Below are 14,489 nucleotides of genomic sequence, written 5' to 3' on the forward strand. Positions count from 1 at the left end.
AGGAGGCTTCACTTCTTCCACCCCTTGCTGGTGTTCATGAGAGCCCTCACTGAGCCAGGATATCTCAGATATAACCAGCAGAAAGCCACCCACAGCTCTGATGTGCTTTAAGGGTTTGGGAGGTTTTTTTCAAATTAGCATTAATCTTTACCAGATTATTGATTAGAACTGTTCACTGGACATTTATTGGGCAAGTCCAAAGATTTTAGGGCAATCGTAATACAGGAGGGTAGGGAAATTCAACTTGCAGAAAACTAAAATATTTATAAGCCACAACAGTGAACGGGTTCTGTAGGTTTTCACTAAAAACATTAAGACTTTCTCATAATTTCTCACTGATTTCTGTTTTTGAAGCTTTGTTTTGGCTTAACGTGTTGTTATGCCCATAAAAAGTGCACTCCTTTAATGTCATGATAGTCACATGATTCACAAAGGTGTCATTCTAAATTTTTTAAAAAGTAAAAATAACTGAGTAAATTCACTAGTCAGGATTGATTATGTTGTCTTCTATTGTCATTCAATCTATCCTTGTTAATAAACTTATTCCTTCATTGGCTTTTCTATTTTGCTCAGGAATGGCATGATAATTTAGATAGCAGTGGGATAATAAAGACAATAGATCAATAATCTGTTGTTACAGTCTTACTTCACATTTTTGAATGCTTCTTAGTGTTAACACTGCTTGAAGCTTCTGGAATTTCTTTGGCATTTTGGTAACAAAATCTGTTAATAATAATAATAATCATCTTTCTTTATATCATTAAACGAGATTTTTTTAAAGGACAGTTACATATATTAAAAAAAATTCTCCACTCCTGAAAGGGTTGGAACATATTTGATAATATTTTCATAATAAAATACATAATCCTTTTTACATAACAGAGAAGAAAAATACTTGATGTACATTTCTGCATTTTTTTCATCACTGGTAGGTTCACTGTCTGTCTAATAATGGTCTAAGTCAGGAATAGTTGTTATATGTTTGAATGTTATTTTAGATGTGATAACATTTTGTATTTTAAACAGTAAGAAAACTGTATACTGTGTATTGTTCCGTCATTAAAACCACTCCACTCTGTCATTTAAGAAAATAAATACACATTACTGGGGCACCTGGAAGTAACTTTATGAGGCATAAACAAGAAAAAAAACAGTAGTTTTACAGTAATTTTGAAAGAATGAATAAAATATTGCAGACAGTAGGGATTTTAGTTTGGCATATCCTTTTAATTTATCCAACCACCTTTTCTTGCTATAAGCTGGGGGAAACTTGCTTGTGCACTGAATTATCTGTCTGCGGTTTTGGGACTGTCTCAGCTCCTGTGTGCAGTTCAGGGGTGCAGTAGGTGTCATAATCTAATATCACTCAGTATTTTATTTGTAGAACAGCGGGTGTGTGACAAAGCAAAAACACGGTGAAAAAGATCAGCCAACAGACAATGCAACCACAAAGGTGGGAAGACTGAAGCAGAGAGGGAGGTGTTTGCTAGAGTGGTGAATATAGCAGATGCCACAGAAGTGCTGCTGGATGGATGCCTCCCCTAAGTTGCTAGGCCAAAGGTACCAGAGCATTTTTAAGGTTTGAAATAATCAAAGGAGTAGGGAGCTGGAGGATCTATCTCTGGTAGAGACACGAATAAATAAATATTATGCTTGGGCAAATAATTGGCAAGGGCTTGGGGGCTTGCACAACAGCGTGTTCACTTTTGGTAAGGAGAGTGGAGTAAAGATTTTTTTTTTTCCAGAGCGATGTATAATGTATAGTGAATTCCATTAGCTCCCTGCATGTGAGCAGACAGCCTGTCATTCCCATTACAGGGCTGCGGAGCAGACAAAGCACGGGAGCTCGCTCCCGGGGGCAGCTCCACGGCGGCGGGAGCAGGGACACGGCGGGTGCCCGGCTGCTCCACGCCTCTCGGTGCCAGGGAATTCCCCGGGCTCTGCCACTGGCAATGACTGCAGGCGGGAGCGGCGCCGGGAACCTGCGCTGCATTGTGCCTGCGGGGCGGCTCACAGCCCCGGTCACAATAACTAATCCTATTAAATTATTCATCGCCCGTCCACTCGGTGCGTTTCATGGGCCGACACTGAGCGGCCCCGGCCGTGGCTGGAGCGGGCTGGGGCTTTCACTGTCGGGCTGCGCTGGCTACAGCTCCCCGAAAGGAGGCTGTGGGTGGGAGGCGGCCTCTTCTCCCGGGCAGCCAGCGGAAGGAGCAGGGAACAGTGCCTCAGGCTGTGCCAGCCGTGGTCCAGGCTGGACTAGGAGGAATTTCTTCACAGAAAGGGTTGTTTAACACTAGAATGGACTGCCTGAGAAGGTGGTACAGGCACCGTCCCTGATCATGTCCAAGAACCGTCCGGACGTGGTACTTCACTTTTCCATCGGTCAAAGGCTAGACTCGATAATATCAGAGGTCTTTTCCAACCACGTTGATTCTGTGATTCTGTGCTTTCCAGGCCCAGCGCTGCGGGTCTCCGCTGGCCCGCCCCCCAGGCCGTGGGAGCGGGGCCGGGCGCTGCGGGCTCGCAGGGCGGCAGGGGCGGGGCCGCCTCTCCCCGCCCCCGGCCGGGGCCGCCCCGTCCCGCCCCCCGCCCCTCCCCCTGGGCCGGCCGAAAGGGGCGTCGCCGCCGCCGCCATCGCCATGGCCGGTTGTTGTCAGTCCATGGCAGCGGGTTATGGCGACGGCGGTGAATGAATTCTCCGGGCGGCCGAGGGAAGAAGAAGGGCTCAGCCGGCTCCAGTTCCGCGCCTCCGACCGCCGGCGCCTCTCCCTCCTCGCCGCCCGGGCCGGCGCCCCCCGTGCCGCCGGCGGGGGCGGCGGCGGCGGCGTCCCCGCACAAGCGGAACCTGTACTACTTCTCGTACCCGCTCTTCGCCGCCTTCGCCCTGCTCCGCTTCGTCGCCTTCCAGCTCGGGCTGCTCTTCGCCTGGCTCTGCGAGCGCCTCTCCCGCGGCGCCCTCATGGCCGCCAAGGGCAGCAGGGCCGGGGCCGGCGACGCGCCCGAGCCCGGCGGGGCGCCCGAGACGGTGCGGGCGTGCCACAAGCGGGCCTTCGAGTGCATCTCCATGGCCCTGCGCATCGACGAGGACGAGACAGGTAGGGAGGGAGCGCCGCGGCCGCCCGGGGTGCACGGGGAGGGCGGGAAGGCCCTGTGGAACCGCTTTGGGCTAAGAGCGAACAAAACCCGCTCCTGGGAAGAACGCGGGTTGCGGACGGTGTGTGCGGGGCTTGAGCCGGGCTGTGCCCGCAGGCGGTGGCGGTGCTTTGGTCCCCGGCCGGGTCCGTCCCTGCCGCAGCCCGCAGGTGCGGGTCGGATCACAAAGCGGCTCGGGCTCCTTCCCCTTGCAATACCAGTGCTTGTATTTCTCCCTAAAAACTTAAGAGTTTTCGCTGCAAAGGTCTGGGTGAGGCGAATCAAAATTGCAGGCGGGTATGTGACTGTAACTAGCCTTCACCAAGCCGGCCGGACAACAAAGCACCAAGGACAATAATAAGGGTGCATCCTCTAATGCACTGCCTGACAAACGATGTGAGTGCTGAAGCGAGGCTTCAGGTTACTTGGCCCTCCAAATGCCCATTTGGCATTTTGTGACTTTTAAGGAAATAAATACTGACTTGTATTTTGTCAGTTTCCTAAAAAATGTTTTTCTTAAACTGTTTGACATGCATATGTTAAAAAACCTAATGACCTACCACTGTGTGATAAGAAGACCTTAAGGAGAACATTTAGGGTTCAAGGAAACAAAACAGAAGAGTGAGGGGTTTTTAAATTTTTTTTTTTTGTAGAGTCTTAAAAAAATCCAACCAAGCAAAACAGTTGATACTGAATTTAATTTAATCATTTATTCTAAATGCAGCAGCATGATTCTGTCAGCATGCAAAAGGTAGGCCTTGGGGACATGCTGTGCTGGTTTTTAAAATTCTCTGGAAAAGTCAGAATGCTTTCCTCTAAACTTTCACTTGAGCTTTAATGAAACTGCTATCCTGGAGGAGGAGATTAAAAATATAGGAGTAGGCCTTCAATAGGAGCTGCATGCTGAGAGCACCATAAAAGCGTGGGATGTGTCCTCCTTTGCGTTGACAATTTGGGAGTGGCAGTGGTATGCTCCGGGAGAGAAGAAAAACCTGCATCGTGTTCAGCAAGGTTAGTTCAGCACAGATGCAGCGAGAGAGCACCGAGGGTCATAGGAGCAAAGCATGAAAGAGGGTGAGGTAGCTGAAAGCTTCGGTGTTGCTGATGATGGCTCTGTGAGGAGTAGCAAAGTCTTACCTTATCAGGCACCTGTTCCTCTGTTGTGACCTTTAACTGTTGGTGGTTTGGAGGGTAAGCCCTTAAATACCGATTTTAATCATGGCCTTGCTCTGTAGATATCTTTAGGGTGAGCATACATGAATTAGCTGCACAGGCCATACCTGTAGTAAGATGATCTTTGCATACTGTTACACACTCTTACAACCCTGCAATTGCAATATACATTACACTGAGAAAGAACTCCCTTTAATACATAGATTTGTTATTTGCTTATCCGATTTTACCAGAATACTTGTCTATCTTTGGATTTTTTTTATCTGTAAACAAGCTTTTTATAACTTCAAAGAGAAAACCCTATGTTAGACATAGTGTGTGAAATGTTGAAATTTCTGATTTGTTTGCCTGTTAGTTATGTGGCATTTTTGCTGTTGTGGGAGCTATGCATGCTTCAGTAATTTTGATAGCACTTCTGGTAATTTTTTATGCTTGTGAATTAGTGGGGCAATTATTCTTGTTTTGGTATTTTCACAATTAAGCCTAGTATCTTTTCCGAAGAAGGCACATGTGGTGTGTTGACCCCTGCAAGCAGTTAAGCATCCACACAGCTGCTTGTTTATTCTTCATGGTGGGACAGGGGAGAGCATAGGAGAAGCAAAAGTGAGGGGGGGAAGAAAAGTGAGAAATCTTTCCAATGCAATGATTGTCTTGGAAGACAGCTCCCATCCAGTTATTCATCTACCCAGGTTTTTATTGATGAGCATTATATTGCATGATGCAGAATATTCCTTTGGCCATTTGGGGTCAGTCATCCTGTTCGTGTCCTCTCCCAAATTCCTGTGCACCCTCAGCCCACTCACCGGGGAGCTAGATGGGAAAAAGAAAACCTTGAGTTTGTGCTGTTCAGCAACACCCAAAACATTTCTGTGTTATCAGCTGTTGTAGTCACAAACCCAGAACACAGTACCACTGGGGCAACTTGAGGAAAATGAGCTCCATTCTGCCAGAGCCAATATAGCAAATCAGCAACTTCCAAGGAGTGTGACATTTATTGGATTTTTAATGTCATAATCACTGAGAACTACTCGACCATTCTGTGTGGAGTTCGAGCACAGCCTTTGCAAACAGCTTAGTGTGGTATTGTGCTTTTAAAACTTTCTCCAGTTAAAAGCTGGAAGTGAAATTTTAATGATGACCTTGGCATGTTTGTAGCTGTCCCAAAGAATAACAAAGTAATTCAGACTTTGTTAGCAGAGGTAGCTGGAATAATCTCAAACCAGATTTTTATTTAGCTATAATTAGTATTAGATTTATGATTTACACTGCAGTTGAAACTGTTTCTGTGGGTGGTGGGGAGAAGAAGCTTAAAGAAAAAGTCTAAAGAGAAGATTGAAGTCACTAGCCTTGGGTGATTTAATTTATCTAGCTTTGTCCTTAACAGTCAGGATATATGAGGCTGGTGAAGAAAGGGCAGTAATGGAATGACTTCCAAGGTGTGTGGTGTTCATGACTACAGGCAGGTACTCTGTGATTTGTGGTGGTAAGAAGAGCAAAGCATGAAATTACCTGCACAGGGGAGCTTGCCAAATGTTATTATTAAAGGTATTTTTTTTATCTGAAGAGTAGCAAGAGAAAACCCTGCAGGGGATTCTAGATATGTATTGAAATATTTTTACCAACACTGAAATTTGCTAGAAAAAAGGTTTGGGACTGAAATTGTCAAAAGATTTGAGTGTAGAATCACACAACCACTGGTAACTGGCACTTAGGAATAGTTTTGTGAAACACTGTCATCTGAAACTAGGGTAATGATATCTGAAGTTTCACTGTAGGCATTTTTCGTTTTTTCTACCATTAGTAGCTTGTTAATGCTGATCAGGTTTTAAGTTCTAATACCTAATCTGTTACATTCCTCTATGGAAATGCATGCTTAGTGTGATAGAATTATGTTGCAAAAGTATTTTTCCGTATGCAGCCAATTATGTTTTTAATGCAGAGTATTTCTATTAAGGGAGCAACATGAAGTAGATATCAATAGGTCTTCAGTGGCTGACTTGGTGTCACATAGCTTAGGTCAGGCACAGGCACGTTCATGGTTGTGTTTTCATGGACGTGGTTGGTACAGGTGTGCTCTAACTCTGCTTGTGCTTCACATGAAAGTTGACACACACCTGTAATAATAACAGTTTCACAACAGCATGAACAAAGAAATACCCTCATGACAAATGAGCTGCACTGTGCAAAAGTGAACCAGAGAAGTGTCTCATCTCTCTCCTGTAGTGGCCTAGACTTGCTGCTTTTCTTCTTGAGTTTCTGTGCTTCTAGTGTTATTCTGGCTATTATTAGTGTCATTATGGGCTGTCACTGGGAGATTAAAAGGCACATCTCTAATTGATGTTCCAGAAGTAAAAACTGTTCATTTCACCATTTCTGTTGAGAGTGAGTATGTGTAGGTGAGCTTTTTAATCTTTTTTGGGGGGGCAGGGGGGAATTTATTTTTATAAGGCAGAGGAAGAATTATTCTTAAAACAGGAAAAAGTGATTTGAGGCTGGTGTAGTACCTGTTTTTAATAGAAAAGCTTATTTGATATTTAAATAGATATAAAGTTGACAGTGTCCCTTTAAGACTTTCTTTAAATCACAGGATTTTGTTCAAATACCTCTTCCTCTCTGTTACTTGTGTTATCTAGCATTATATAGAACCATTCCTAAGCTTTAATTCATTCAAGAAAATAATGGGCTCACTTCCTTTTTAAGCAGGACAAAAGGAACAAGCTGTTGAATGGTATAAGAAAGGAATTGAAGAACTGGAAAAAGGAATAGCTGTCTTAGTAATTGGTCAAGGTAAGCCAGTTTTGAGTTTTGTGGAACTGCTTTTGGTTTATGGTTTCTTTGAAGTGAGAAATCGATATTGCTAAATATCGTAGGGGCTAGGAGCAGTCTGCTGTATGAATTATTTCATAAGGATCTTTCCTATTCCCATTTTAGCTATAGGTGAACTGTGATCTATTTCTCTGTTCCACCTTAATATTCTGATCTATATCACATGCAAATCTTGCTCCAAATGTTTTCAGACTCTGCAAAATCATAAGGAGTTCATGAACACTGTTAAGTAAAACATGTGATTTCTTATATAATGGGAGTGCCAAAATCCTGAGTTTTGATTTGATTTTTGCTGAAGTTGACAGTTCATGTTCTCACTTAGGCAGAATTTTATATTGCCTTCAGTATAATCTAAAAAGAAGCCTCTCAATTTGGAATGGCCTGACATTGTATTTCTGAATGAGTTGGGCCAAAGTAACTGAACATTTCCAACAAAGGAAGAAAGCCATCTCTCTATGTGGAAATATTTTAACCTTTAGTGTAGAAGCAGGTATGTACCATAGAAATGCAGGTGTAGTGAAGGAGTTGCTGAGAATTTCTGTCCTCAGAATAATACTATAATTACAGTAATAACAACCCAAATCACCTGCCCCAACCTAAAGCTGTAAGTGTCTTTGCAGACTTACATTTTGTTCCTCAGCTGTGTTTACAATTATATGGTGATCTTACTTAGGGGGCAATACCAGTGGCATTTGATAGAACCTGTAGAAATTGCACAGTTTTAAAAAAAAGCTTGACTTGAGCAGGTAATATTTCTTAGGAAGTGGTGGTGTTAATTCTGTGTGTTTGGAAATGTAAAGGGACACAGTCAACTGAATTTAAATCTGTTAATTTTGTCAAAATTAATTCTTTCAAATTGTACTTGCCTCTCAGTCACTTTTCAAGCTTTTTAACAATCTCATTTTATTTGATTTCTGTTATGAGAAATGCAAAAACAAGGGATCTAGTAGGTCAGCATGAAATGTTAGACAATATGCAAAGCAGTGTTTGGGTTCCCATCACTCTATAAGCACTATTGTAAAGCAGATAGTGTCAACTAACTCTAAATATTTGATCACATAGGAAGCTTTAGAGTTTTTTGCATTAGTTTTGTGATGAAGTTCTGTAGTGGAGGGGATAGATAAGAGGTGGGAGGAGGAGGAGGGAAGGCTGGGTATCAGAACTCTAGCACATAAAGTTAATTTACCAAACTGTGTTTTAACATGGATTTTTCTTTGTAAGGTGATCAGTGTGAACGGGCTCGACGTCTCCAGTCTAAAATGATGACAAATTTGGCAATGGCCAAGGATCGGTTGCAGCTTTTAGGTACCAGTTACAATTCATGACTTTGGAAAGTTTGTAATTATTTGCACAACTTCATTTAATGTATTCTTCTAAAATATTACTTTGATTTTTAAAGTGAAGGAGTCATTATCTTTGTAGGGTCTCTTTAGTTGAATTTTTAGTTGAGAGTAAGTGCTGTTGATGGATTTTGAAAATGGAATTCATGACCCACTTTCAGGTATAAAAGTAACTGAGAAGTCTTTATATCATAGTACTCTTGACTCATAAAATGAGGAAGTCTTGATTAATTCCTGATGGAGTTTGTTCAGGATTTTTCTGTTAGTACTGTAGTGAAATTTATGATATATTGCTGATCATGAGTGCCGAGTGTGCTTCCTGTAACTAATTCATATTCTGTTGGTTTTGCTCTCACTTATATTAACAATTTTCCTTATTACTGGTAAATAATAATGATGATGATGATAATAACTCTTTTACATCATGTAGACCATAGGGTTGTGAAACTCTAATTTTCTTGTTTTTTTTCTAGTAGTGTTCTATTTTAAAATTACAAGGTAAGGTCACTTTTTTCAGAAGCGTAGTGTTGTATAGCTTCAGCTTTATTAAAATTAAGTGTTGCATATAAACTCTTAACAGAGTAAAGATCCTCCCATCAAACAACAGACCTATTGCTCTGTGTAATACATCCTCTAAATTTAGAACTTTGAAAATGCTTTCATTTCAGTCAGTAAAATTAAAATAAGTATTATTTTAATTGCTCTTTAAGGGTATGCTAACAAATGTACTTGATTTTAACTTGCATGTCTCAGCTTTAATCTTAACCTCTCTTGTGTGGAGTTCTACTAACTCATTCTTCTGAGAGCATGTAGAGCAGATGGGAAAACTTGGGCTCTTTTCTCCTCTTACACTTTGTGATTTTGTGGTCCTACCTGGTCTTTGACAGGGAAGCTGTGACAACCCCAAGGAAGTGAGCCCCTTTTCTTTCCCTTGAGTTCCTAATGTCTGTAGTGTGTCTTGAAAAAAATGGAATGGGACAGGAGGTGCATGAGGCATCTGTCTTCTATGCTTTAATGTGCTTGTTTCTTGGTACAGTTTTAGTACACAGAGGAAAGATATTTTCCACTTACTAGGGTTAAAGGCTGACTTCTGGAGGTAATATGAACTAGGATACAATAGAATGAAAGTGATTACATGCTAACAGTCTTTTGTAAGGTATGGCTTGTTGCACATATCCTAATGGCAAGTAAGGAGAATTTCTTTCTAGAAAAAAACCTTGCTGTTCCTCAAAGCTTGAAGAGACAGTGTTTGTATTTTGTGGGTAGTGCTTCATCCTTGCTTGTATTACTCTAGTAGTGCTTGCAGTATTGATAAGTTGCTTATTTGCTGTGATCTGATTGAAAGAATCAAAGGGTAAAATACACAAAAACCCCTAAAGTTGAAATATATTCATCTCTATTACCAGAATGTGTGATCACATGCAATTTGTTTGCTTCATTCAGAGTGCAGATTGAAAGGTAAACAGATAGGATAGTGTTTATTATGTTAGTTGATGTAAAATAGTGCTTTATTTTATTTTTATTTTAAAATTATCAGTTAAGTACTTTGTTCTGCATAGGTTTTTGTTAATTTTTACTGAGGATGTGCTTCATACAATGTACCTAAAAGCAAAATTTGGATAAAAAGAAGCAAGTGAACTCATGTGTCCTTTGGGAAGACAAACTATATGTTTTGGAGAGATATTTCAATGGCTTTAAATACCTACAAGTTTGATCATTAGGATTCTATTTGAGTAATATTTTTATGCCATCTAACCAACTCTGAAATATTTATAGCATCTTTATTATTTTTGCTGTCATTTTACATGCGTTTTGTAGAAATTTAATCTAGAGTTGAATTCCATGTGCCATTCTAACCACACTTTTAGCCTGTTACTTACAGTAACAGATGTTTGGCAGTCTGTGTGGTGGAAAGATCCTTTGTAGTTGAATTAAGTTTGAGGCTCTTGAAGCTATTACAGTTTAATGAAGTGATTTTTCCTGTGACTTGAACTCATAAGAGTGTTGTCTGCTAGCTTTGTGGAATTTCTCCCTTTCTTAAGTCAGAAAAGGTAAATCCTTTATTGCATTAGCTGAAAGGATAAAACAAACCAGACAATAATACCAAATATTTCATCCTGCTTGCTAGATGGAGATGTGATTGCAGACTGCCTCAGATGCCATCCAGTCAAGCAGGTTACATTGGTACTACATAGAAAGCAAAAATTGGGTTATGCTGATTACAGCTATCCCTTGAAAGTGCTCAGTGTTGTTGCTTTTTTAAGTGTTGGTCCATCAGTGTAAGTTTAAGTTACATGACCCCACTGATGGGGGTGTTCAACACCACCGGTGGGAGTGTGGTATCTGATCACACCCACGTGCTACTACTGTGTTATCACTGTTTGAATGGTGGAAAAAGATGGAGCTACCCACCATGGGTGCTGGGTTTGCTACTTTCAGCCCTGTTTTCAACCTGAGCCTGAATTATTTTTCTTACTCTGTTTCAAGCTGTACTGTGCCATAGTCTAAAAGCTGAAGTGACTGCTGGTGTGTTTCAGGTCACCTCAAGGGGACTTGGTTGCTTTGACAGTCCATTGACAGTACTGGATTGTGCTGGCTGTCAGGGGACTTGAAAGTTCTTCCATTTGATTTGGTGGTGGCTCCTCATTTTTGACATGGTTTACGGTGTGTTGGTGGTGTGGTTAAACCTGCTTTCATGGTCTTCAAACACCTGGTCTCTCCTGGATGACTGATCACCCATGTTAGAGTCATTAAATTTGATGTATTTAGAATGACAGGAGGGTATGATATTTGTTTGCTATGGTCAATACACAGAACTTGGCAGCTTGTTGTTCCTAAAGATAGATGGCTTTAATGGCCAGTGCAACACTATTCAGTTCTAATGCTATTTGTGTGTTTTACCTAGCTGCGTTCTCTCATTTCAGAGGTACTTTCTGTTGAGGCACAGATTTCTGTCGTAACAAGTGCCTTCCTGTGTATTTAGTGTAGCTTCAGTATTTTGATTGAAGGGTGTTTGTGACACATAATTCAAATATCTGTCATCAGTATCCCCTTTGGAGGGTATTAATATTCCTCTATTCTGCCTGTATAAATACAGTCTTCAATGGACACCTTTTGAATATTTCACTTTATTAGAGGAGATGATGCTTTTTGCTTCAGGCTTATGTTACAGGGTAGCATTTTTTTTAGTAGAAATCACTTTCCTTGAACTCAGGCTCTGGGATTGCCTAAATAAGACAGTGGCTGCAGTGCTGTTTGGTAGGTTTATGTCAGTGATGTATCATCAAGATGAAATAATGAGAATATGTAAACTTTCTGTCAGTGTCTGGAAAAATAGGGAGAAAGCATTTAAGTGGAAGATGATGGTAACCTGTAATTCCCTGGAATAATATTTAAAAGCTCAATTTAAATTATGTTTGATATTCCAGAGGTTCCTACAGCTATAGTGTCCTTAAAGAAAGGTGATATATTTGCATTTTGAAATTTTATGTGCAACACTAAAATGACAGGTTAATAGGTAATGTGATGAGAGGACTCTGAATTGAAACAGGACAACAGTTGGATTATGTTTTTTCTTTTTGCTTTGGTTGGAGTTCTGGAGTTCCTGAATCTGTGGAACTAGCTAAGCATTGATAATTGTAGTACCCAGTGTCAAATTGTAGCATTGAAGCAAATAGCATTTCCTGAATTCCTGCACAAGCCAATTGATATTATTATGGTCACTCAGGAGAAGGTCTTTTTTGTTAAGCTCAGAAATGTTCTCCAAAACTCGGCTGATTATCTAATATCTTAAAAGTCTATTAATACTAACTTTGTTTCCTAAGCTTCCTGTGTGTTCTTTCCATCTGGGCTGCATGAACTGGGCAGGGAGTTCTGCTACCTCCTTTGGTAGTGCTGTGTCCACTAAAGTAGCAGACTCTGCAGTCAGTCGTACTGAGAGGACTTTCCTTACCCTTCTGGAGAGGAAAGCTTATGAGGTAACTTCTTGGAAGTTGCAGAACTTGTGGTTGTTCATAGGCTGTTCTGGTGTGACTGACTTTCTTTTTTTGTTTGACTCTTGAAAGCTTTCAGTTTAAGATGAAATTAACCTTGTGTACAGTACTAATCTTGAACTTTAGCTTTTCATAGTTGCCTGAGACTACCAAGTTTTCATTCTAAACCACATTTTGTTCAACCTAAAGAAGGAAGTGCTCATGCTTGTTGGTTGTACCATCTGCAGGCTCTGAATGGCACTTCTTCCCCCAGGCAGATCATTTATGATCTTAATCGTGTACATTTTCAGTACAATTTGTCTGCTTTTGCAATTTATGCTTTCATATTACCAGAGGCCATCTACCAGAGGCTTCTCTACTTGGTATCTCTTTTCTTGCAGCTTCTTGGTACTGTTATCTCTTGTGGGGGTGAGCAGAAGGAAAAATGAACAGGAGGGAATGAGAGAGCTTGACAGTGTATGCCTTGCATCCTTACTGACCGTGGTTGGTTTTTAAAACAAGAGGGGGGTATGTGAAATAAAGGTGGAAGAAGCAGTAAAGGGCCCCAAAAGTATGGCTTAAGGTTTTGAACTGCAGTGGGAAGAGCAGGAGTCGTAGCTGAGCTGCAGAGAACAAGTAGTCCTTAACTTTTCTTCTGTGTGTGCAGCCTTACACCTCTTTGACTTACGAGTTGGCTGTTTTTCATTACTTCTCAGAGTCAATTTCTTTCTCCTTAATCGCTAGCTTTATAAATATTGTATTCATGTGTTTCTGAAGTTAATCTTCCTAAAGAACACAATTTGCATGATAATTTTATTGACTTGATTTCAAGGCAATTAAATATCTAGAGATCTCAAAAGACATAACGTGTCTGTGGTGTTCTGCTTGAAGTTTGAAGGTTTCTATAAAATGTTAACAGGCTGTTACTGCTTAAGTGGAACATTTATTATGCAGAGAAATGAGGACTCCTTGCACCTGGTCAAAAGTAACACCTTGAGGAGGACTTTCAGAAATGTGTTATCAACATAAATATTTATTAAATTAAATTGAATTAATCCTGAACATTGTTTTTGAGAAGTAGCTGCTGGATTAATCACTAGACTGGAAAGATTGTTGTAATTAGCTCAGCCATGAAGGGTGAGTTTTAAAGCTGTTTTCAGTCATGCTCATAACTAACAGAATTTTCTTACACATTTGCTGAATGTGTAGAATAGATAGAAATATTCCTTTTATCTTTAACTATAACAAAGCCAAACTTGACGTTTCTGTGTTCAACATACATAAATTTTCTTGGTTCATTTTTGGTTTTTGTTTGTTTATTTTGTCCTTTTTCCTCCCTCCCCCTCTGTTCCACTATGTAGAGAAGCTGCAGGCAGTTTTGCAAATTTCCAAGCCGCAAATGGAGGTCTATAATGACAGTACTAACCTGGCATGCCGCAATGGACATCTCCAGTCAGGTGGGTTTGGTTTTACCAGCACCTATTGAGGGGATGTCTCTCAGTTCCTGGTGTATTGCAAGGCAAAATAATGCAATGCTGTATTCTGGCCCCACCAGCTTTAAAATAAAATGATTTATATGTCTGTTTTCAAAGGCTTTGTATAAAATACATTCCAGCCTTTCCATGGCTTTGACAACACCGTTTTATTTTGTAGTATTCTCTTAAAATGACTGTCCTAGAACTCAAATCTATTTACTAAGGCAAGATTTTAGAAAATACTTCTCATGTAATATTCTTCAAGGAATTACATTAAACCTGTTTTAGGAAGTGTCAGTGTTGGATATATAGGTTATATGTTGTGCCTACATTAATTACCTCTTCCTTTATGATGTTGTGAATATAGATTAAGCAACTTTAAATTTCAGGGGTTTTTTACATCAAGAAAGTGATGTGTAATTGAAATGAGGGGGGAATGACAGCAGCTCTTGCATTTTGTCAAAGAATGTTGTTTTAATGCTTGCCCAGAAGACTGAACCAAACTTACTAAAATAGCAGAAATAAACTTTTTTTGTCCATAAACAAGGTGTGAAGTTGTGGAAGTCTGA

At 40.7% G+C, this 14,489-nt stretch overlaps 2 protein-coding genes across 5 annotated transcripts in view; one reads left to right on the forward strand and one right to left on the reverse strand.

Moving 5' to 3' along the window:
• DPY30 (dpy-30 histone methyltransferase complex regulatory subunit) overlaps positions 1-14,489 on the reverse strand; it is a 128,734-nt gene that overhangs the window by 7,169 nt on the left and 107,076 nt on the right. The gene's annotated exons all lie outside the window — the stretch shown is intronic.
• SPAST (spastin) overlaps positions 2,606-14,489 on the forward strand; it is a 38,615-nt gene continuing 26,731 nt past the window's right edge. The window contains exons 1-4 of one of the 4 annotated variants that reach the window (XM_063390983.1): positions 2,606-3,098; positions 7,009-7,095; positions 8,356-8,439; positions 13,807-13,902. In XM_063390983.1, the coding sequence (XP_063247053.1) occupies positions 2,693-3,098; positions 7,009-7,095; positions 8,356-8,439; positions 13,807-13,902 (673 nt within the window). In that variant the 5' untranslated portion in view covers positions 2,606-2,692. The remainder of the gene's footprint in view (positions 3,099-7,008; positions 7,096-8,355; positions 8,440-13,806; positions 13,903-14,489) is intronic. The other 3 variants (XM_063390984.1, XM_063390985.1, XM_063390986.1) reach the window with 3 other exon arrangements.

This window comes from Prinia subflava, chromosome 2 (assembly GCF_021018805.1).
Source record: "Prinia subflava isolate CZ2003 ecotype Zambia chromosome 2, Cam_Psub_1.2, whole genome shotgun sequence".
NCBI lineage: Eukaryota > Metazoa > Chordata > Aves > Passeriformes > Cisticolidae > Prinia > Prinia subflava.